The sequence below is a fragment of the Onychostruthus taczanowskii genome, unplaced genomic scaffold, assembly GCF_017590055.1.
Source record: "Onychostruthus taczanowskii isolate IOZ18803 unplaced genomic scaffold, ASM1759005v1 scaffold3, whole genome shotgun sequence".
Classification (NCBI taxonomy): Eukaryota; Metazoa; Chordata; class Aves; order Passeriformes; family Passeridae; genus Onychostruthus; species Onychostruthus taczanowskii.
The window spans coordinates 7680716-7704314 of NW_024500349.1; the positions used below are offsets into that span (position 1 = coordinate 7680716).

At 35.4% G+C, this 23599-nt stretch overlaps 1 protein-coding gene across 5 annotated transcripts in view; it reads left to right on the forward strand.

Annotated features, from left to right (window-relative positions):
- Positions 1 to 23599, forward strand: part of MLLT10 (MLLT10 histone lysine methyltransferase DOT1L cofactor) — a 123055-nt gene that overhangs the window by 53258 nt on the left and 46198 nt on the right. For all 5 annotated transcript variants that reach the window (XM_041408415.1, XM_041408416.1, XM_041408413.1 and 2 more), the window contains 3 exons: positions 5805 to 5900; positions 11152 to 11407; positions 13400 to 13969. In XM_041408415.1, coding sequence (XP_041264349.1) covers positions 5805 to 5900; positions 11152 to 11407; positions 13400 to 13969 — 922 coding nt within the window. The remainder of the gene's footprint in view (positions 1 to 5804; positions 5901 to 11151; positions 11408 to 13399; positions 13970 to 23599) is intronic.

Below are 23599 nucleotides of genomic sequence, written 5' to 3' on the forward strand. Positions count from 1 at the left end.
TGGCAGTAGTGTCCTACCTCTCCCTTGCCTGTATCCTTCTATTACTGTGACTGCAGCAGCACTGCTGCTGCACTGAATTTTTCTGCTGTGGGTTCTACTGTTTGAAATGCTAGCTAGATGGATGCTGAGAAAGGGCTGTTCTTACAAAAATAAGGTATATTAGGATTTGAATTTGAAACTTGGGGATTGTGAATATCTTTCATTCTGCAGTTATTATTATGGTTATATTACTAATAGCTACTAGTCCTAAATAAGAGGCCAAGCAGATCTGGCCTCTTATTTGGAGCGAGCAAGAACTATGCACAGCTTTGCATTGAGGATGCTAGTTGTGATGTGACAGCTCAGGATTTACAGTGTTTGGTGACACAAAGTGCAGAAAATCTATAAATGACAAAAGAACCAATATGAGTACTCTGTGCTAATAGAACATTCTGATACATTAAAATTATTTGAGGACGTCAAACAGCAGCTGAAAAACGAGGGATTTAGGCATTCAGATGATTTTGCTTAATAATCAATAAGGAAAGTAGATTTTAAAATGTTGTTGAGGTTTAAAACCTTGGAACAGCCAAAGGTAGTGGAGGATAAGGATTTCTGTAATAAAGAAAGCATAAAAATGCAGTAATTCAAGGTCAACCCAAGCAGTTTGATCTTGAAGGAGTAAGCACTGGTGGTTGCTGATAGTGTGCATGTGTTTTAATTCTCCCAAAACAGTAGTCTCCTGTTCCCTGAACTCATGAGCTCTTGCTTTTCTGTTCTGCATCTGTCTCTTGTGCCTGTTACTGTTCATCTTTCATGTTCCTTCACAGAACTAATGTAGCTCACTAAAACAACAAAATTCTCCACTTGGTTTTCTGTTGCTGCTGTTCAGCAGTTTGAGTGGGCAGACGGGAGGTCTGACAAGCTAAGCACTCTGAGAAAGGTGAGAGTGGGGTCAGAAAACCATTTTCTTATTTTGTAACAGTGAACTGTTAAATGCTGAACTTTGGAATGTATTTTAATCAAATAAACTCCTGTAGAAACCCCTTTCAAGAGGGCTATGCATTCCAGAGACAAAAATGAATTGCAAATAGGTGTAAATACCTTCAACAAGTTAAATGATACTTCCATGTGGAAATGTTATGAATTATTAATGCCATTTAAAGGAAAAGCTGAACTCATTTATTTCTTCTGTACTAGAAGAAATTCTAGTTCATTAGAAGTGAACAGTTGTTCACTTGTGTTACTCATTTTTTCCAAACATCGAAGTCCAAAGTTTGAAAAGATACATTTTATCACATCTCTTCTCCTAGTAAGGAATCAAAGCTGAAATATAGTTAAACATGCATCCTTAATTTGATATTTTGATGAGATGCTGGTCTTTTTCACTAGTCTGACAAATGTTCTCTGAAAGTAAGTTAAAGAAAATGAATGAGCAAATGTTGGTCTTCAGAGTGATGAAACAAGTAAATGAGCTAAAAAAATGAAGAATTGGAACCAAAGTGTATTTGTGAAGTCATATTATGTAATAATTTTGTAGATTGAATCTTTGTGGGAGAAGTAGAAGCAATCAGAATGTATTTCCATCCCCTTCTTCAATCCCCTGCCCTGTGCTCTGCAAGAAAGCAATGCACAGCAGGTGCTGTAAAATTCTAGAAATTTTGCACCATATTTGTTTTGTTATCTAGCAACGTGTAGCTGTTGGAGTGAAGATAGGATTACATAATTTTTTAGGTAAGAAACAAAAGCCAAAAATGAGATCCCTGGTGAGAAATGAAGCTTTCTGATTAATCATGATGCATGAACTCGAGGCATTTTGTATTAGTATTTAGCTGCACCATAAATCTGGGCTCTTCAAGTTGTTCAGGACCAGTTTTGTTACAGGTGCTTACCCAATAGTTGCAAGGCAATCATACCTTATTTTTTTCTTACAGTAAGAAAGATTTCAGGAACAGCCTGGATCTGGTCTTGAGAACCAAGATTAAAGTTTCCTTTGTCACTTTTGTTGTTGGCCCTTTATTTTTTAATGTATTGTTCCTTGGAATTGTGTCTTCTGCTAAATCTTGGTTTTACAGAATGTACAGATTGCATTTATCAGCTCTGCACAGGAGTTTGGAACATCTGAACTCATTCCTAAGTATATAAATGGGATATGTGTGTTCTGCTTGCCCTTAATGCTCCCTTAGCTTTCACTCACTGGCAATATTATTTTCAGTCCTTGTTAAGAGTAATTTCTGTCCTTTATTTTCCTTACATAAAGCTTGTAAAAGATCAGACATTTGATACCATTACCTTCCTTAGAATGGGGACTCCCATGTGGTTTTATGGATGAATGTTTATCTTGGTGAGCTGTTGCTACCTTTTTTTGGAGTTTTTTTAGAGCTGTAACTGAATAGAGATCTTACAAAAGTGAAGCATGCAGAGTTCTCCATTGGGAGCTAACAGTTTGTTGGTTTTGTGGCAGTAGGGAAGATTGCTAGTTTGTGTGGCCTTTGAGACAGACTTGATTGAAAGCTGTCATAGTTGTTAAATATTGTGGGAATTCATGTCCCTCTGTTAATCCTTTTCTGAATTCTAAAGTGGATATTTCAGAACTCTTCTTACACTTTTTGTGCATCTTTGTGGTAGAAGAGGGTGCAACTGCAAGAAATCATTTTGTAGGAGCTATGCCTCTTCAGCAGTCTCAGCAGCTTGTTGAAATTTTTATTGTTATCAATGTAAAAGCTGAGCATTCCTTTCAAAGATTTTCCTGCAGTGTTTTCCAGTTCTTTTATGTTGTGTGCATTTGAAGTCAATTCACATTCAGAAGTAATGCTTCTCAACTTTCCTTGGGAAGAAAAAAGATAATAAAAGAAAAGAAAAAAATGGTGAGAGGAGATATAACCTAAAAGAAGGAGGAAATGTAGGGTTAAGGACAGCAGATGTCTTGTGATTGAGATATTTGGATGCAGAAGGCCTTTGGATGGGTTACCCCTGCAATGGCTTTCAGTGGAAAGCTGTAACATTGGTAAGCTGTCCTGGCAAACTTTGTCTTGGTGGTTTGGATCTGGGGGAGGAATTCAGTGTGGTTGCTGATGCTTCTCTTTACAGAAATCAAATATATTCTTTGCAGACACTGTTGTTTATGCCGTCTTCTTCCTGCTGTTCTTGTGTCCCTTGTCCTTCCTGACACCTCCTTATGTGTTGGGACTGCTGTTGATTTCAGTATGTTACAGAATGTAATTTGAAGTCCTTCTAAGTGTTCCTTTGGTCAGAATTTTATTGTTCTTTGCCTTTTAGATGAAAATAACACTGGAAGTAAAAGAACACTAAAAAGTCAACAGAAAAGATTGTAAAACGTGTTCATTTAAAAGTTCTCTAATTGTTTACTGTTGTTATTGTGAAGTGTCATCCTAAAGTGTATTAAAGTCATTGCCCTTTGGCTCCAAAATTATAAATAAAAAAAATTCTTTAGGGTGATTTGAATTTTCCAGAAAGCCAAAGAAAGTCAGGCACTGGTTAGCCATTCCGTAGCCTCCTTCTTGAAGCTTATCTGGGGTTCAGTGAAATTGTTACTCAAGTTTTTCTAAACACATCCACTGGTGATGTAGTAAGTTTGGTAGCTTAGCACTGATGAAAGTCTTTTGTATTAAGAGAACCAATGGATAACGTGGCAGTCTTGGTGTAGATGCTTCTGTTTTTCCTTGATTCCTGCTTGCTTTTCTGTTAGTATGTGTAGCACTTTGGGGACTGTTACATTTAAGGTGTTACTGAAAAGACTGCAGTGCATTTGAATCCTTCCTCTCCATTGTAGTTCTCCCCTTGAGAAAAACACAAAAGAAAGCAAACACAGCCTCCCTGATCTAAAGCTCCTTCAACAAGCCTATATTAGGTTTTAAAATTTTAAAACCTACCTTGTGGTGTATGCCATTGTAATTATGACACATGCTCACTTTATTATGAAGGGAAAAACTATGTTTTTATCCATATGGCAGAGTGGAAAAAAAAAAAACCCAGGTTCACTTGAGTATGTAAAAACCCCAGACTGTCAGCTTTTTAAAGTGTACCTGTCTTTGGGTTTTAAGAAGTGTACAAGGATTAAAAGGACTTTATGAATTGTATTTAGCAAGTATAGTTTTCCATAATATTTTGGTGCTGATAATTTTTTTACTTGATATATGAACTTTCTTAGTTAAACTGTATTTCATTCCTGGCAAAATTAATTTAGTTAAATGGATTTGGGCTGGTTAGAGACAAGGTGATGTCTAAGTCTAACCTGGTATTTGCAGTTCATAAAGGTAGAGATAGAAGTGTTTTGCATTCAGCTTTGCATCTAGGTTGTCAGTTAACCAATTTTTCTTTACTGGAGAATTTTAAAATTAATCCTTTTACTCTCTCAGGCTGATTCCATGAAATAAGTTTCTGATAATTCTTCCATTGTGACAGAAATAGAAAGGTGATACTTGGTCATACCTGAATAGAGTATGCACGTACTGCATCTCGTCCTGGTGTTTGGTGAGAGTAGTTGTGCAGTTGCTGTTGAGCAAATGATGTTCTTTTGAAAGTTTGGACAATCATTTTGATATTTAGAGAAAGATCAGCGTGGGTAGTTTTTTAAGATTCAAAACAGTTACTGAGTTCTCGTATGGCTGTTTAGACTTACACATCTTACCAAGCTGCTCAATGGGATTTTAAAACCCCTTGTGTCCATCCATATGGTTGCATGTGTTTAGTAGCTCTCTGTGGAAGCAGTCTGAACAAATAGCTGTACATTGTGCTGTTCTGCAGAGTTTTGTGTTAGTTCACAAAAATTCCACAAAAATATAATTAAAGAGATGAAATACTTGAGTGCCATTAGCTTTAAGTAGCTTTCTCTACCAGCTGCAGTTTCTGTGCATCTTCTGGCACAGACTGTGTCTTAGTAAACCATATTACATTGCTAAGGAAAAAAGAACTTGTTTATGATTAGACTGGAAAAAATACTGATCTTCTGTGTTCTAAGTTTAATTGTTAGTCTTGTCAGACTCGCTATTTTTGTAAAGTATTTATCTAAACTATTCAAACAAATACAATTTGGGGCTGATTCTGTAATCCTCCAAAAATTTGTTTCTGCCAGTGTGAAAGACTTCTGTTATACTATAAAGGGTCTGGGATAAGAAGTTATTTTCTCTCTGTTGGCACAGTTTTGTTCACACTGCCAATGCTTCATTCATGTTTAAGAAATAAAAATTAAAAAACTGATTACATTCTCAGCTCTTTTAGGAAGCACATTTGATTTGTATAGCTTTGATATTTTATTCAGTTTACCATGGAAAATACTTATTTAGTCTGTAAAATGTATGTCCCTTTTTTGGAAATGAAATCTAAATCAGATTTCCTATTCTTATACATCAAGATGTCAGTAGGGGAGCCAAAGCTAAAACCTTGCATTAATTTACATTAGTATCCCAACAAAAAACACTGTGCAGGTGCAGAGAAGTGGATAGATAGAAATCTTTGATAAAAATGAACGGAGATCTTTGAAACAGAGGCCATGTCTCTGTTTTTAGTCCAGTTTCTTTTGTTAAGTGATTATTGTAAAGATGGGTTATACTAAAGACAGTGCATTCGTAAATGCTGGTTATTACTGGAGAATTTCAGTTTGTGTACTTTGAAAACAAATATAAATACTTGATTTGCTTTATAAAGTTATATTATAAAACATTCAGTGCTTTAATATGTTTTCCAAATAGCACTGGACATTATTGCCATATCTCTTCAGTTTTGGTAACACTTGATGCACTATAGATTGGGTTATGTTAAGGGTGAAGCTGAACTTAGTTTTTATTGTCTTTTACAACTTACAGAAATATAAAGAGAAGGATAAACACAAGCAAAAATATAAGAAGCAGTCGGAGTCCTCACCATCTTTGGTTCCATCTCTTACTGTAACTACAGAAAAAGTAAGTCAATGTGTTTTTTCTCTTCCACTTTAGTTACTTATGTCAAAATTTCATGATGTAATTATTCCACTATCTATACAGGATCTTTATAATGGTATCCTATAGTTATCCAGCACTCTTGGTATTTTTTCCTGTAATGTATAATCCTAAAATACTTGAAGGTTTATGATATGGAGAAAGGCAAAGAGTTTTGTACCTAAATTTCGATTCAGATGCCAGTGATACTCCAGTAAATTTTCCTTAATTGAGGTATATTTAATAATCTGAGAAGTTTTAGAAAGTCTTTCCTTCAGAATTCACTTTGTGTATGCTGAGCTGACACTGAACCTGTAAGCATTTAAAACTGGTAGTTATGAAATTACAGCTCACGCTTCATATACTTAAAATTTGCCTTATTAGCAGATTGTTCTGTTATGTTCTCTGACCTTACCTTTCTGTTGATGTGTTAGAAAATACCTAATTCTAGCAGCAACATACAGGGCTAATTAATGACAGTTCTCATTGTACTCAGCAAGAATCACTTTTGCTATCCACCAATGAAATGACACTAATGTTGGTGTTACAGAATGGGCAGTACTATTGAGAAATGGGTTTTCTGATTTCAGAGTTAGAAAGAATGTGTCCCATTCATGTGGTGATGCTTGACATCAGAGTCAGGGAATCATGGTTTGAGTTGAACTGTGCTTAGTTTACACAGATCATTGTGTAAGGTGTTGAGGCTTATGTTAACTGCGTGTGGTTTGGTTGCTGAGGTGTTACATTCAACAAATGTGTGTTTGTATATGGTACACCAAGACCTCATCAGGATGGGGTGAAACAATTGAATACCAACTTTCTCTGGTCTCTGGAAGTATTCTCTCAACTAGTCGTGTCAATTTCAAGAATAATATCCAAGAAAGTTAGATTTTTAGTATGCTTTGCATATTTCTTGATTCTCCATAGTAAGATTATTAACTTGAGAATTCATACCTGCTAACATCCCATTATTAGTAGCTCACACTTCTGTTGAGAGTCTTGTTTCTTGTTCTGCTGTATTCTCTTTGATGCTGGTGTGTCAAGTGAGACTTAGTAGTCAGTGGTTTTCTGAAACTCTCAATAACTCTCTGTTAAAAAAAAAATAGAAGAAAAGGTAGAATCAATTTATCACTTTGCTGGTTTGATTTAAGAGCAATTAGAGATTACAGTCAGTGAGTGTGACAGTTTCTGTTGAGATTAGGTTGTAGTATTGACTGGTCCACATGATTGGTTATTTCATTTTATTAATTTGCCCTAAGCATTACTCCTTTTGACTCTGAGAGGACTTCTAAAATTCATAGCCTGTAAGAGAGGCTTCATGGAAACTTGTATAGAAACTCCTTTAAACTTTACAACCTTTGTTTAGTTTTTATACTGTGTAGATCTTAATTTTCTTGAACTATATCCCTCTTATACTTTGATTATCTAATCATCATAAGTTTTTACAATAAGTGATATTACTGTATCTTTCTGTAAAAGTTAAAAAATATATTGAAATATTATCTTTTGCATCCTGCCTATGGGAATATGCTTTTAATGCCAAAGACACAGTTAGATTCTGTTTTTCTGCTAAGCTTATTTCTAATTGCTTTGTCCTCCCTATCTTTCTGCGAATTACAAGGTTTATTTCTGTGGATAGTCACAGGGATGAGCTAGAGCAAACACTAAAGTTAGCAAACACTAAAGTTAGAAAATCTCTAATTCTAGAACTTAAATTATAACTTAATTAAACTAAAACAGAAAATTAATTCTGGAATTTGAATATTGTCGTGCCCTTTTAGTTTTTTTTATTTAATCTTTTGCATGTGGGTTTTCTTTACCTAACCTGTTTGCTTCATTTATTGACATTTTTTATAGTGGTTCACATCATCAGGAAGATTGGTGTTCAGCTTTTTACTGGTGTTTTTATTGGAAAATTGGTGTTCAGAAGTTCTTAACTGCAATTATGTCTTTTAAAAAAGTATCTACTGGATATATGGAAGTGATTTTTTTTTTTTTTTTTTTTTGCTGTGGCTAGTTCCTTCAATTAATGTTTTTTCTAAGTCCTTTTAACACCATTTACAGGAATTTGCTTTTCTAGATTATAAACTTGTAATGTGTTCCTCAAAACTTTGAAATTTTAGTAATGAAATAAGCTTTATTTTTTTCTAAAATGAATATTTGGTTCAGAATATTGCATTAATGTATTACTTTTATGTGTCCTTTTACCTGGAGTTGCTAGAATTGTTTTGAACCTGATCTCTGTTTCACAGCAGTCTTTCTTTGTATTGAATGCATGAATTAATTGTGACATATCATCACTTCTGCTACCGTAATGTTCATGTGGAGGAAACTGAAATTTGAAATGAAATTTGTTTTTCCTTTTTAAAGATGTTAAACCTTTGTAAATCCAGTGGTAATGACCATTTATGCAGGTGATGTCTTAAAGCATATTTTTATCTGGATGAGTGGTTTCTTTAGGTAGAATCATGAAAACTGAATTTACCTTCTTTTAGTGTAGTTGAATTGCTTGTTTGTTCTGCAGAATTTATGCCCAAGAAATTTTACTGAGGTTCCAGCCCCTGCTATTTTGAGAGGCACTTTTGTGCATCCCTGTAATGTTGCAGCAAATGTTGTTCAGTCTGAATCAGTTAAGTTTGAAATAAGAAATGCCTGACTACTCTTTGATTAATGTAGTAGCACTACATTTTTTCACTTTTGGGACATAGATATAGAATGTTTGAAGACAAACTACGGTGACTTAGGAATTTGAATTCTTTGCTGTCGCTTCTTGTGCCTGCCTTCTTAGTTGGAAGGAGCCGTCAGCTCCATATTTACTCCTGGTAAAAAATTTTGGGTTGTCGTGAGTTTGTCACTGGTTGCTCCTGCAGCTGCTTAAGGAGAAGAGTCCTCCCCCAGCTCCAGCATCACTCCCATGGGAGACAGTCCTTCACAAACTTCTCCATCACGAGTCTGTCCCACGGGCTGTGCTTTTCCACCAACTGCTGCAACATGGATCCCTTCTCCACAGGGTGCAGTCCTTCAGACACAGCCTGCCTCCAGTGTGGATCCCCCACAGGGTCACAAGTCCTATGAGGAAACCTGCTCCAGCATGGGCCCCTTTCTCCACAGGTCTCCAGGTCCTGCCAGGAGACTGCTCCACAGGATCACAGCCTCCTCTCAGGCATCTACTTGCTCTGATGTGGGTTCCTTCTATGGGCTGCACGTCAATCTCTGCATCCCCATGGATCTCCATGGGCTACAGGGGCACAGCTCCCTCGCCATGGTCTTCATGGGATTCAGGGGAATCTCAGCTCTGGTGCCTAGAGCACCTCCTCCTTCTCTTTCTTCACTGACCTTGGTGTCTGCAGAGTTGATTCTCTCACATGTTCTTGGTCCTTCTCTGGCCGCAGTTACATCTGCCCAAGAACCCTTTTTTGTTTTTCCTCCTTCGGCATGTTGTCACAGAGGAGTTACCACCATTTCTGATGGGCTCAGCCCTGGCCAGCATTGGGTCAGTCCTGAAGCCAGCCAAGACTGATTATTGAGTGTTTGCCATAAATCCCCAGAAGTTTTAAGACTTGCTGCAGATGGATGGTGTAGCTCTTCAGGATGCACAGAGTGATAGATGGAGAGTGTAAAAATGACAGTAGCTCTCTGTGCTTAGGGTGTATTTCATCATGTTAGTGTTTATGATTCTCTGAGTAAGCATGTAGATTTCAGTACACCTTATAGCACCTTCTGCAATGCAAATAGCTGTGGGAGAAAAATTTTTCAAAGCAGAACTGTGTTGTGCATGCATATTCTTCAAAATCTGCCCAGGAGTGGGGTTCAGACTTGCAGTCAAACCAAATCACAGCACAGTGTTTGCAAATTAATGCCTACTTGTCATTGCCTGGCCTGGTATGCAAATAGATTGAAGTATTTGCTTTCCTCACAGCTTGTATATGTAGTTGTCTTCTGTCATTTGCAACTGAAAAGTAAGGTTTATGTAAATGTCTTAGCTATTTTAGTAAAATATGGAAAACTTTGTACAGCTGCTATACAAATCTTTCTGTAAAGATGAAGAAACATTCTGTTGTAGGCCTAAATTCAGCAAGCATCCCACTTGGGACAGGGAAGAGGAGTGTGTATGATCAATTTTAAGAGGCATGTGTTTGTGTGGTCTTTAATGGAGATGACTGTAGATACTATTTTAAATTCTGTTCTGTAGAGAACTGGAAAACAGACAAGCTCGTTTTGAACAGATGAGTAGTTTCTAGGTTTGATCTATATACTTTTAAAAGAAGCTGTTTTACTAGGTGTCTTGAGTATAAACAACAGTAGGGGTTTTTTTCTTTTACCTGATTTTGCTTTCATTTTCTTCCTTATATTATTAAAATTCTGTTACCACAACTCCACATTTTTTTCAGTCATGAGAACAATACTATTCCCTTGTATGGTTTCCTAATGTTGTGCATGCAGTTTCCCTGCCCACCTAGTTACTTTCTGTGAAACCTCTTTTGATTATTGTTCACCAGTAGGAACAATTCTGGTAAAATTTAACAGACAAATAATGGACCAAAAGATGAATGTTTTGAAAGCCCTGTGGAGAGTATATGAGTGTAGGAAAAGGGCTAGAAATCTTGGGGGTGGGTAGGAGTTGCATTGGGAGCTCAAGGTTGTTTTTGTACCTGTCAGAGAGTTGGTTTGTAGTAAGTGTGTTTCTGTCAGCTGTCTCATGTGTCTGCTTGGTGATTCTTAAGGAATGGATGAATGGTTCATATGCCAGGGAGCTGATTTTGGTTTGGTGTTGAGGCTATAAAGTCATAAAATTCCAAATTCTTATGTTTTGACACCTTCAACAGTTCCACTGCTGATGGAACAACATTTCCAGTTTAACAAAAAAGGCATAAAATTGTATGTTCAGAAAAGCATTAAAAATTTATTTTCTAATTTTTAATTTTAAGCAGAAAATAACAATATCCTATTTAAATAGTCAATAAAGACCATACCCATGAGATTTTTCCATTTACCTTAGTGAAGTAAAAATTTCAACCAAAGCCGTCATGCATTTTTTTGCACAAAATGATGTTTTATGTACTTCATTGTTTGCTGAGAATCTTCAGAGTCCAGCTGCTGTAATTCCTGCTGTTTCTAGTTACAGTAGTATTTGAACACTTCTGTGTTCATTTGAAAGAATGAGGTCCCTTAAACAGTTGTTAGAGTTTTTTGTGTGACTTGTTTCTTTAATTTCTTCTCTCTTTTAAAATGCCAGACATACACAAGCACTAGCAACAACTCCATGTCAGGCTCCTTGAAGCGGTTGGAAGATACCTCAGCTCGATTTACAAATGCAAATTTCCAGGAAGTTCCTACACATGTTTCAAGTGGAAAAGATTCTTCAGAGGCTAGAGGGTCAGAGAGCAAAGGGAAGAAATCTGCAGGTCACAGCTCAGGTCAGAGGGGAAGAAAGCCTGGTGCTGGAAGAAATCCAGGAACAACTGTGACTGCAGCTAGCCCTTTTCAGCAAGGTACTGATTGTTAAGCAGTAACACAGCTTCTGCTTTGACGTGAATTAGAAATTTTATGTATGCAGAACTTGCAAGTAGTTAATCTTTTATCCTCAATACTGAGAATGTTATTTCACTTAAGGGAAAAACCCAGCTTTTTTCAGGGTAAAAATGTTTGTTGCTATAACATGGAAAAGAAGGTTGTACATTTTTAAAAGGCTGAACTGATGCTTTTGTTTGGACTGTTAAGGTATTCCCTTTAGCTGCAAACAGAAGTGTCTTTATGTGCCAGAAAGTTAATCTGGGGTAAACTTCAAAATGAATTTGAGTCTAGAGGTCTTAGCTCTTTAAGGGAGTACTGATGTTTTTTAGTCAGTGCACTGGCTAAAGAACAGAACTGGACTACCTAATGCATAGGATGCATTGGCCCCTCAATAATTTCTCAAGATGCAGATTTTTAAAGTACGCCATTTCCTTCAGAGTGAAAGAACTTTCTACTTAATTGTTTTGTAGTTGAAATATATGAACATAAGGTGAGTATGTAAAAAGTATGTAAGGTTTATTTACCTTAGGTAATACAAAATCTGTTACTTTTTGAGCTTGCTAAAACCCACACCATGCACTATGAATACTTCTTAAATGCAAATTTTGTTATGGCATTTTCATCAGAGTTGAAAAAATGATTTAAAAAAATTCCTTAATTATTAAAACATGTTATTTGGGAACACAACAAACAAAATTACTATAAAGTAATTTTTAGTAATTTTCATTGTGGTGTCTAGTAGCTGACTTTTGTTGATGCTTTGTGATGGTGATTTTCCTTTTGAGTTTATTTATGCAGTGAAGACTTGTAAATTTGTCTGGAGCTCTTTCAGTCTTTCACATTTTTTTACTTGAAAGCAGAGGCAGAGTTTTTTGTTTAAATTCCCAAAACTTTGCAAATTGCCTTCTGGAATTCCTCATTTAAAGAAAAATCTTACTGCAGATTGCAAAATAGATCTTTATTATGTGCATGTATTTTCTTTTGGGCTGCATTAAGGGAAGTTGATAACAATGATATTTTAATTTTTTTAAAAATAGCTGTATTTATGTAAATTTTATTTTAAATGGAATTAACAATGTTTAGTGGAGTACTAATGATAAAACACTAGTTTTTAAAGGATATGGGTTTTTTATACCTAGTGTCATAGTTAGGAATATTTTCTTGATGTTGTCATCAGTCTGAATTCTGTGAAACAGTACCCACAGACATCTACCTGTAAAATCAGTTAATTTCAGTGCAAGTAGGTGTTTGTATTTCCCAAGAGCTTCTTTTTCTGCCTTGAATGCAGTAATACAGTGATTAAATGACTGCATTCTAAATACTGAAGAAGGAATGTAATTCTATTACACAAAAGATCTTTATGGTTTTGTGACAGTGCTAAAGAAGTCTTAAAATGCCAATTTCATACACTGTTTTTCGCTTTCTCTCTTGTACTTTTGAAAAATATGTCTTCTATGGAACTCCTCTTCAGTCAGGGAGAATTAAGCCCAATTGTTGTTGTTCCCTTGACCTGTGTCAGACTCTTGATTTGAGGTAGAATGGTAAGGAAGATTGCAGGCATAGTGTGTATATGATCATAGCACATTTCTGTCAGCTTCCTTTTTATGTATCTGTATGTTCAAAAAAACCTGCTCCAATTTGCACCAAGTGTTTGTTATGGCTTCAAAACATGATGGATGTTAAAGGTGCCTAAGCAAAAAAATTGCTATTCTTCTTTTATTCGTTTTCATCTTGTTTGTGCCCCAGATGCAAATTTGAATCTCAGACAGGAATCTGAGAATCATATCCAGCAAAGTGAAGATCAGCAGGAGAACCAATCCAATGAGTTATTTAAAGAATTCTTTAGCTCTTGGTAAAGCTTTTCATAAAGTCCTTTCACATTAAAGTTTTTTCTTCTAAGATCATAGTACTTCCCATCGGTTTTTATCAACTACAGGGAAAAACATAATTGTACTTCTTTCTCTTTATAGGAAGCTTTTTGGGCACTCCTGGGAGCATAAAGTCATCTTCTGGAAGTTCAGTTCAGTCTCCCCAAGATTTTTTGAGTTTTACAGACACAGATCTGCGAAGTGACAGTTTCACACATTCTCAACAGGCTTCCTCAACCAAAGATGTACATAAAGGAGAGGCTGGGAGCCAAGAGGGAGGAGTCAATTGTTTCACTTCCTTAATTGGTCTCCCTTCATCGTCAGCAGCTGTTCCCCAATCTAAAAGCTTTGACAGCTCACCTGGAGACATAAGTAATTCAAGCCTTACTTCTACAGCATACAAACGAGCTCAAACTTCTGGACTAGAAGAAGAAACTGTAACAGAGAAGAAACGGAAAGGAAATAAGCAAAATAAACATGGGCCTGGTAGACCTAAAGGAAATAAAAGTCAAGAAAGTCTTTCCCATCTTTCAGTTTCTTCTGCTTCCCCAACTTCATCTGTGGCATCTGCTGCAGGAAGTGTGACAAGCTCTGGTCTTCAAAAATCTCCAACTTTGCTCAGGAATGGAAGTTTACAAAGTCTTAGCGTTGCTTCATCTCCAGTGGGTTCAGGTAGGGCTTTATTGGATTTGGTTTTTTACCTCAAAATATGTTTTTATTATTTTAGCTATAATTCTGAGTATGCTTTTCAGGAACATAATATCATTTAAAGTATCGTGAAAATCACACTGGGGGAAAAAGGACTGTTGGAAAAGTAAGTTCTGTTCCATGTAGAGGTGCCACTGTGCTGTAGGTGACTGTAGTAGATGGACCTGTGTATTGACCTAGAGGCTATATAAATGCAGGTTTTGAAGATGTAGGGGGAAAAGTTGCATGTAAATAGGTTCTTTGAAAATTATGTGTGACAGGTTTAGCTAAAAAAAAAAAAAGAAGTGATAGTTAGTATGGACTTTATTGTCTGTGTGTTCTGTTACATAGAGAAAACAAAATTGATACTCAGGTATGTCAGCTTTGCTGAATGCGTCCCTCAGTTCCATTTTCCCAATTCAGCTTAACCGAAAATCAAAATGGCTACATGGAGAATGACCAGTTTAAACATGTAAAATTATATTCTGAGTCTGGACTCCTGTGCAGCTGGATGACACTTTCATATTCTCGTGTGCTATTTAGCAATTGAAATTGGCTGGTTTGTTCTTCCTCTGTTCTAAATGTTATGCACATCTGGGGCTTTGGAGGCTTTCTGTTTCCAGTAAACCTGTGTGTGGAATGGCCTGGCAGGATACTCTTATCTACCAAAGTCTTTGTTGCTCTGAAGTTTCTTTCAAAGCTTTTGTGATGTAAAAAATAACAAATTACCTCGCTTTTGAAACTTCAAAATTTTGTCTTTCTTTTTCTTTTTAATTTTTTTCCCTTTTTCTTAATTTTTGTGATTTTGAGAAAGAGAAACGGAGCTTGAATACTTGCTTTGGGGAGGGTTTTATGCTATCTGTATTGTGTACTTTCACTCTATAAGCAAGAGATATTTTTAAAATATACATAGTTCAAGGAAAAAAACCCTGTATTTCTTTCAGAACAAGGCAGGTACTTAAAAATTTGATGTCAAAGTCACATTGTTTTAAAGCAGTTAGATACTGGCAAATGATAATTTTTATTATGCATAGTAATGGCAATAGCAGTAGCAGCTATATTAAAAAACACTTTTCCTATATTAAAATCAATGGAGAGAAATGGTATATGACAAAACTACATAGTTCACTATTTATCTTTCTCTTTAAAATACAGTTTTAAGAACATGTTTACCTCTTATCTGTTATGAACAGTGAGCATCTAACAGATTTATATCAGTGTTCTGATGATTACAGTATGAGTTTTCTTATTCCTTTATGATCTGAGGTGGATTATGTATTGTTGTAGTTGGGGTAGGAGATAGAAGTACAGGGTCTTGGATTGAAGTGAATGACCCACGTTTCTCCTCTTATATTTATCATAAAATATTCTGCTCTTGTCAGCTCCTTGAACAGGCCTTTCCCTGTCCAGGTCCATTCTTGCTTCCTTTGTCCTCTTGATTATATCTCTTCCATCTAGAAAATGCCAGTAAACTCTTAAACTCTTGGTAAATAAATACATGGATGGAAATACCGTGTCTGGTTTATTACTTTTATCATGATATTCAACCTATAGTTTCACATCTATTAAGTACACTTAGATTCTTGGTGACCAGCATTAGACCTGTCCTCTAAAACAGTGATATTTTCTGAGGATGTCAAAGAACATAGATACAAATAAATGAACAAAGAGAATTTGTAAACAAAGGCACCCTAACAAAACCAGGAAAACCCAGAGATACAATAGCAAATGGGATGTCTTTGAGCACAAGCTCTAAATTTGTCCAGAAACTTCTGCTTGAATCACAGCTTCTTTTTGTAATGTGTTCTTCTCTCTCATCTCCTGTTTTTCTTACAGTGCTGCTCTCCTTGCTTCATCATAAGCATTTTTTGGTTTAGCAACTCAGTAACCCAATTTACAACAATTTTTTGTGTTGCAATGAAGAAGGACATATAAGTATTACCAGTATTATCATAAACATGTATTTTCTCAGGAGTAATATGCTAATGTTTCTCTTTTCAATGTTCCCACTACATTGTTGAGTAACAATATCTGACAAAATGAATCTAAATTATTTGATCCAAGTCCCCAGATAAGGTTTTGTGCATGTAAATGTAGTGAGTGAAAACGCAGAGTACTCAAGTCAAACAGTTTTTATTGCCTCTTACTTGGAATTACCTTGATACCTCAAAGAAGCCAAATCAGGAATGAGCTAGACCATACTAAACAAAACTTCTGAGGCACTTTTGCAAGAATCTTCTCCTCTTTTTTTAAAATAGCCTTCCTAACAGCAGCTATCTGAAGCTATCATTCTCTTTCAGTTTTTTGAAGAGTACTTGTTGAGATCCATAAAAGTTATGAAAAACATGACTTCACAGATGTGTCATAATTGTGTTCATAATTAATGTTCCAATGAGATGAAATGTGAAGGGAAGCTTATTTTAAAAGGTAACACAGATTCATCATGTGCTATTTATACATAATTAGATGTCTTTCCAAAAAGTTTTATTCAGAGTAAGTATATTCAGCTTATTTTGTAGAAGTATTTGTCATTTCCAGACTTTTCCAGTCCAAAGGGCTTCTCTTTTCCTGCTTAATAACAGAAATGTACCATAAATATGGGTATAGTATAAGGACATGTTATTAGAAGCTGTTACCACCCATACACTCAGGTTGTGTTTGCCATGCAACAGATCTGATGTGTTCAAAGTTAAACTTAAATCTTCAGTCTTTATGCTCTCTGTTATTTTTTCTGAAATGTATTTATAACCTGACAGAAAGCATATTATGCATTACTTTAACACTGTATTCAAAGGAAAAAAAAACTGTTAAAAAATGAAATAAAATTTAAATTGGTAGGGTGCTATAGAATTTTTGCAGTAAATTAACATTTACCCTACATTTACTAATACCCTCTTTAAAACATCCCCACCAAAGTTATTTAGATATCTGCTCATTTACAAACCATACTTCTCTTTTTTTTTTTTAGAATTCATAAGGATTTTAAGTTTATTGTCTAAAAAGACCTAAGTTATTGGAAGAGTTATATAAAGCTGATAATGGTTCACCCCACATAGGGTTGGTCTTTGAGTGATTTCAGGATCTGAGTCTTCTAATAGGGGAAAGTGTGTGTTGATTTCATCTGAACTCAGCTATTTTACAGAGCTAACTTTTCAAGTCAAAGCTGTCCAAGCTGAATTCTCAGGATTAAGTTCATTCTCAGCATCCTTCTAGGGAACAATATTTAAAGATTTCTAATCTAGTATTGTAAAGCATTGAGGGCTTGTGTCCCTCAGCAATAGGAAAAAGAACATTTTATATGAGGTACAGTACCTTCTGACTTTTGTGGAATAATGTAGCAATGAAAAATGAAAAGAATCAAGTATCAGAAGTTATCTGAAATTTCTGTTTCATGGTAGATAAAGTTCGTGTGCAGTTGTCTTCTAAGTTCAGCATGGATACTTGCTGCTGGAATTCTTACAATTCTTCTTACTTCTCTGTCTTTCCTGGTTCTGCTCTTGATTTCAAATGTACAGCAAATTGTATAGCATCAGCTTCAGTAGCTAAGGACTTCAGGGGATTATTTGCTTCAATATTTAAATTTTTGTAAAATTGATTTTATGCTGTTACATCTACTGTAAACCCTAAAAAAAGCTTATAATTTTTTTTTTCCTTAACAAGACTGGAAAAGATTAAATTACCAATTGGGCCTCGAAATGGTTAACCCATTGTTTAGCCCATAGCACCCTTACTGTGACGATCTTCTGGAATTCCTTTGTCCTGACTGAGGTGAAGTTAGAATTTGTCTTTCTTCATTTTTATCTCTGCACCATGTATATTCTGCCCTTTAGCCAGTCTTCAGTATGCTCTGGTTGGTAACACTAGACACTTTTTGGAATAAAAGACTCATCCAAACCCAGTATTGTACTTTATTAAAGCAGTATTTCATATTCTGAGAAAGTGTTAATGTTTTTGGCACATGTAAGCTCTTGTCTTACACAATCAAGTTTCAGCTTTATATATGAGTTTGCTAAATGCTTCAGTTTAGTTCCATTATTCTTTTTCTCCTTTCCCATCTGATTCAAGCAGTGCTGAAACCTTTGTCAGTGTTACACACCTTAGGCTGTGCAAGATCATCGTAATGTTAAGCTCATTGTTGCACTGATGACATAAGGGAACTCTGAGTTTCAAAGTAGAAGAGGAACTTGAAATTATTCTCATTCAGATACGAAGTCCCTCAGTACTTATGTTGCATCTTCATGACTGTTTAAAGTTTGACTTAGTAGCTGAATCTACTGGGAGAAAGAGTTGAGGAAAAATTATTCTGAAACAGATTACGCTATTATGTTTATCTGCAGAGTGCACCAAAGCAGAAGTCTTGCTGTGTTAAAAAGCCAGTTTGTATTCAGGGGAGATAGAATATAAAGAAGAAATTGATACTAATAGATACTAATGGCATTTAAGGACTGAGCAAATGGTATAGAAAGCATACAAGGCATAATCAATGCATGGAGAAATTAAGTCTTCATATTTGAGGCTGAACAGAAGTGGTGTTGAGATTGGTGAATGGTGTACAAGATTAAAATGTTAAAACTGATGATTATTGGTGTATAAAACATGGAGATGTTCATCAGGTAACAGAGAGGAAATCACATGAGGAAGTAGCTCATGAAAATGAGGATTATCATGAAACGCATCAAAGTTCTTAAGTAAAATAGTTGTTATCAGCAGCTACAGCCAGAAGTATGGACATATCCTAATGAGGAATACCTTGTACTTCCATGCTTTTAGACTGTCAGTGTTAAATTTCAGTAAGTCTTTAAAACTCATGAAGTTATAAGAGAGATTGACAAGTAATTAATGGTCTGCAATTAGGATGTGTCTGACAGAAGAAAGGAAGATTTTAAGACATACAAAGGTGTAATGATAAGTGGTGGATATTGAGAATTATGGAAAATAACTCATTGGACTGATTTTATTTCCTAATTTTTAAATAGAGTGGAGTAGTAGGTGTCTACATTTCACTTGATACAGCATGACATTTTAAATAGAGACTTGTAATTCTAGGAAGTCAGCAAATGCTTCCATTAACTGTAATTAATAGGTAAGTTTCAATTTTATTTTGTTTGTAGAATTATTAAACCATTGTTTACTTCATTTTGTTATTTCCCCTTATGCTCAGTTGGTCAGAGTGTGGTGCTCTTAACACCGAAGTCACAGCTTTGATCCTCAAGTCACCGAAGGGTTGGACTCGGCAATCTTTGTGGGTCCCTTCCAATTCAGAATAGTCTCTGAAATCTATTGGAAAATGCAGCAATTTTTGAAAAAGTCTGGTTATGAGGACAGGGTAAAATGAATCTCTTGGTCAGCAGTACAAAGTAAGAGTTATGTTGGTAGAGCTGAAGTAGAAGATTATCTTAGAAAGATGGATGTATACTTGCAGGATAAGGATGGCCTTCTGGGGAAAGAGGCACTGTAGGGAAGGAGGATAAAGGTGATTAATCAGTTGTGTCTGAGTTTGCAGTGCTGAGCTGTGTTTAAAAAATGTTTTAATGCATAAACAGCAAGCTAATGAGAAAGGCAGCTCTGCATTCAGAGTGTGTCTGGTCTTTGAATACTGTGTATGGTTCTGTGATTTTCTCTGTGTAAAGAAAAGAGCTACGAGAAGGATTCAATGACTGGAAAAAGCACGTTATGGGAGAAGAGCTAAGGAGTGAGTTTATCAGACGTGGATATCATATGAGGAACTGAACACTGGTACAATGATCTTTAACAAAGAAGTAAAACATCATCAAGTGAGAGAAAGTAATAGTTGAACAAATGTCAGTTCTGAAAATGTATTTTTTTAGAAGGTGCAGTTTAGTATATTTATTTGATTTGCAGATGCAGGAAGTTCTAGAGCTAAGAAGTCAATGTGCGTGCAAAATTCTTGTTTGGTCCTTACCTATGAACCTAATTCTGTGCTGTATTTTCTCTTTGATTTTTAATAGAAAATGTAGCATGGTGCATCACTTTAGCATATGAAATAGTTTGTAACTGGGCAAATAATGCATTTCAAAATACAGTAGTTAGTAGTAAATTTTCAGGCAGCATGGGTCTGGTAGAATTAGTTCCCAGCATAGTATGTTCTATGCTTTTATCAGAGATTGAGAAGTTAGGTCATCTTTGCTGCTCACTCTGAGGGTTCAGGGTTGTTTCTAAAAACGTATGTTGTAAAAAATGTGCTTGGATATATTGAATAAGAATTCTTTGATTAAGAAGGCTGTGGAAAAAAGTACTGAACAATGAACCTTCTAACAGAGGTGTGTTTTAAAAACAGTTCTGAAAAACTTACGAATAATGATGGAGAATTGAACATTATTTTACTTTAGCGGGGAAAAAAGCTATTATCACATCATTTCAAGAAGGGATGGAAAAATTAATCGAAATTACTGCATACATGTTGCAGGTAGCAAAGTACTATATTTATTTATGATGCTAATTTCCTCCTAAATTATGACTATGAATATGAAAGTTGAGAAGAGGCATACAATGATGGATATTTTTAAAATATGCTTTTCAAAGAGTCTGAAGCTCTTTGCTAGACTGGAATATCTTTAAATTTGAGGATATTTCAATTTACGAAAATGTTTAGAAGCATGATCATAATTATTATGTAAAAGAAAGTACTCTTCCTGGTCAAGATTTTTTTGGTAATTGGGTAGTGGTAATTGCCGTTTTCTGGTTTGTTGGTTGGTTTTTTGGTGTTTGTTGTTGTTGGTTTTTTTTTTTAAAGTTAATAGAGAAGTACAGTATAGTGCTTAATTGAATGGGCTGCTGAAAACAAGAAATGTTCAGCCTGTTCCAATCTTGAAGTCTTCAAGCTGCCTGACTTGCCATGGAAGCAGTGCTTTGTGCAATCAGCCACCCCTCTGAATGTTGCAAGACCAGAAGCTCTTGGAACATGGCTTTGAAACAAAACTTGATTTAAACCAAGGCAAAGTTTTCCTTTCTCAAAAAAATTGTAAAGTTTTTGGTTTTGAGTGAAAACAGATGGGAGGGCTTTCTGAAGTGAAAAACTGATGGCCCAGGGAATGGAAGCTCTAATAACTAGGGCAGAGCTTCCATGTCAAGCTGCTAAGGCCTGCTAATTTCAGAGAATATCTTGGCAGCTGTGGAAATTACATGACTAGTTAATTGTTGTGTGAAAACGTGTCTGTTGGCTTAAAATAGAAATTTTGAATATTATATCTTTAAACTAGATTCCCAAGTTATGGTGAGTCTGGGCATTATCTTCTATTAGAAATTATCTAAATTTCTAAAGATGTAATTATTTATTTTTTTATTATACTGTGACAGTCAACAGCAAATAGTATGTCTAAATTACGAACTTCTAATACATTTCAGATGCTAAAAAAAAACCACAACAAAGCAAGAAAATCAATATGGGGAAGGAAATGTGTGTTTTCTTGACTTCCCTTTTTGGTCTTTCATTTAATAATAAAGAAAATTTTGGTAATTAATTTTGGGAGAAAGATACAGTTTTAAACAACTTAGCAAAAAGATGTAAATATTTCAAAACTATTTGAAATACTCTTTTTATTCAAGCTTTGTGAGTCTTCTACCCAAATATAAATTTAATAACAAATAGAAGAAATTATGCAGGACTAGATTTTTGCCCATCCAGAATTACTTGTGAAACTGGCACCTACACACAAACTTTCTGAAACATAATAAGTATCTTTATGGTTACACTGACTGTTTATTAGTTGTATCTATACTGGCAGAGAAGAAAATGGACTGGGAAGGGCTTAAAGGCTGCTTAAGTTTCTGTACTTACTACTTTCCAAATTCAGCTATAAATCTGTTTTGTTTGCTAAGGGAAGGTTTTCAGAGAAGTTCATGACCTTTTTGTAAACTGCTTGCTTTTATATTTTATTTGACTCATAAGCCTACAAAATGCCTTGTATATATTTGGTGTTAAGTTTGAACTCCTGATAAAAACTAACTTACTTTAGGCCTGGGTAATCTGCATAAACTACGCTGCTTGAATGAGATCTGGCTGACAGCTTTGCTATTATTGTTGTTTGCATAGTGAAGAAAATAAATTGCCTGCTTTTCCAGTGGCTGATGGTCTTTGCAGATACAAGGAGTAAAAGTATGTGGTATTATCCTTATTGCATTAAAAAAAAAAATTAGGGCAGAAAGAGAAAACGTACTCAAACTTCCAGTTTTGTGCTTAGATTATGTTAGTTCTTTAAATGATGAATTACAATTTTAAATAGAGTAGGGGAATAAGGAGACACTGTGAAGCAATTGAGATTTCTATCCTATCAGATGTCTTTGTTGCAAAACTTGATATTTGCTTTAGAGGTGTATCCCTTTTCTAAAGATCAGGGATATATTCCTTAATTCTATTGCTGCTTGGAAAATAAATTGAGATACAAGTGTTTGCTTACTTGTAACTGTTTAGTTCCCAGAATCTCCTTTAAAATGGCTTAACTTAATAAAAGGACTTTCAAAATGGTATCAAATTAAGAGGTCTTTTTTGTGTATATATTTATATATATTTTAAAATGAAAATATTCATCTTCTTGAGTGTGAACATTTTTCAACATCTGCAGTCAATTACTAGAGTATGGCATTCTTTGTAAGTCAAATGTGAGATAGCAATCAGTCTTTTAACTCCATAAAATCTGTTAAAGGTGACATGGGAACATAAAAAAGTGTGTGTGGGGGAGGGTAGAGAAGAGGCTTGACTATAAAAGGAGCAGTAGGGTTTTTTACCCTTCCTTGAAAATTGTACTTTTCAGATCTTACAGACTTTCAAGTCTTTCAGAAATCAAATATGTCTGAAAAATAAGTGATGTGTATCTGTTGATAGTTCTTGAAGCATTTTTGCCTTCTGAAGATTGTCCAATTCATATGGTAAAATTTTTTTGTTGTTGTTGTCAGTCAGAGGTGACAACACTACAGTCAGGTTTTTAAAAATAAGGAGGTGTACTTAGCATGTGAATTTTCCTTTTATTTGATGTGAAGAGCTGCAGTACCAGACGTTAAACTGACTGAAGGTTGTCTCAGGATTATATCTGGGAAGAGGCTGTAATATCTAGAGCTGTTGTTGATTATCATAATAATTTCTGCAACTCCCTTGTAAAGTTTCAAAAAGAAAATAAAAAAAAAATAGAAATGCTAACATAATACAGTGGCATAAAAAGGACTAGTTACCTTAAAATAATTGAGCTTTTCAGTAAAAGATGTTGCTCAGGGACAAATCCATTAAGATTTAGAATGGAGGGATTCATGTGACACTCATACAGGATGACACTCACATTCATATAGGAGCTATACTGCTTTTTAAAACAAATATAATGGGGCTAAGTGTCTGATTATCAAGTCCCTATGCTACCTTATATGTAAGTAATTTATTTTCCTTCCTTAAGCAGGTTATTTGGGTGTGATAGGACTAGGCACAGCAGCTTTCTGAAGCTCCAGATTGCCTGTGGTACTGTGGCATGTCACTTGGCACAGTGCTGCAGCACATGCACCCCCACAATTCTGGCTCTGTAGTGGAGGATGTGCAGCCAGCTGGGCCCCTGGTGGCTCCGTGTGCATAGAGTGTCCTTATGGACAGTAAGTGACAGTGTGTCCCAGTGC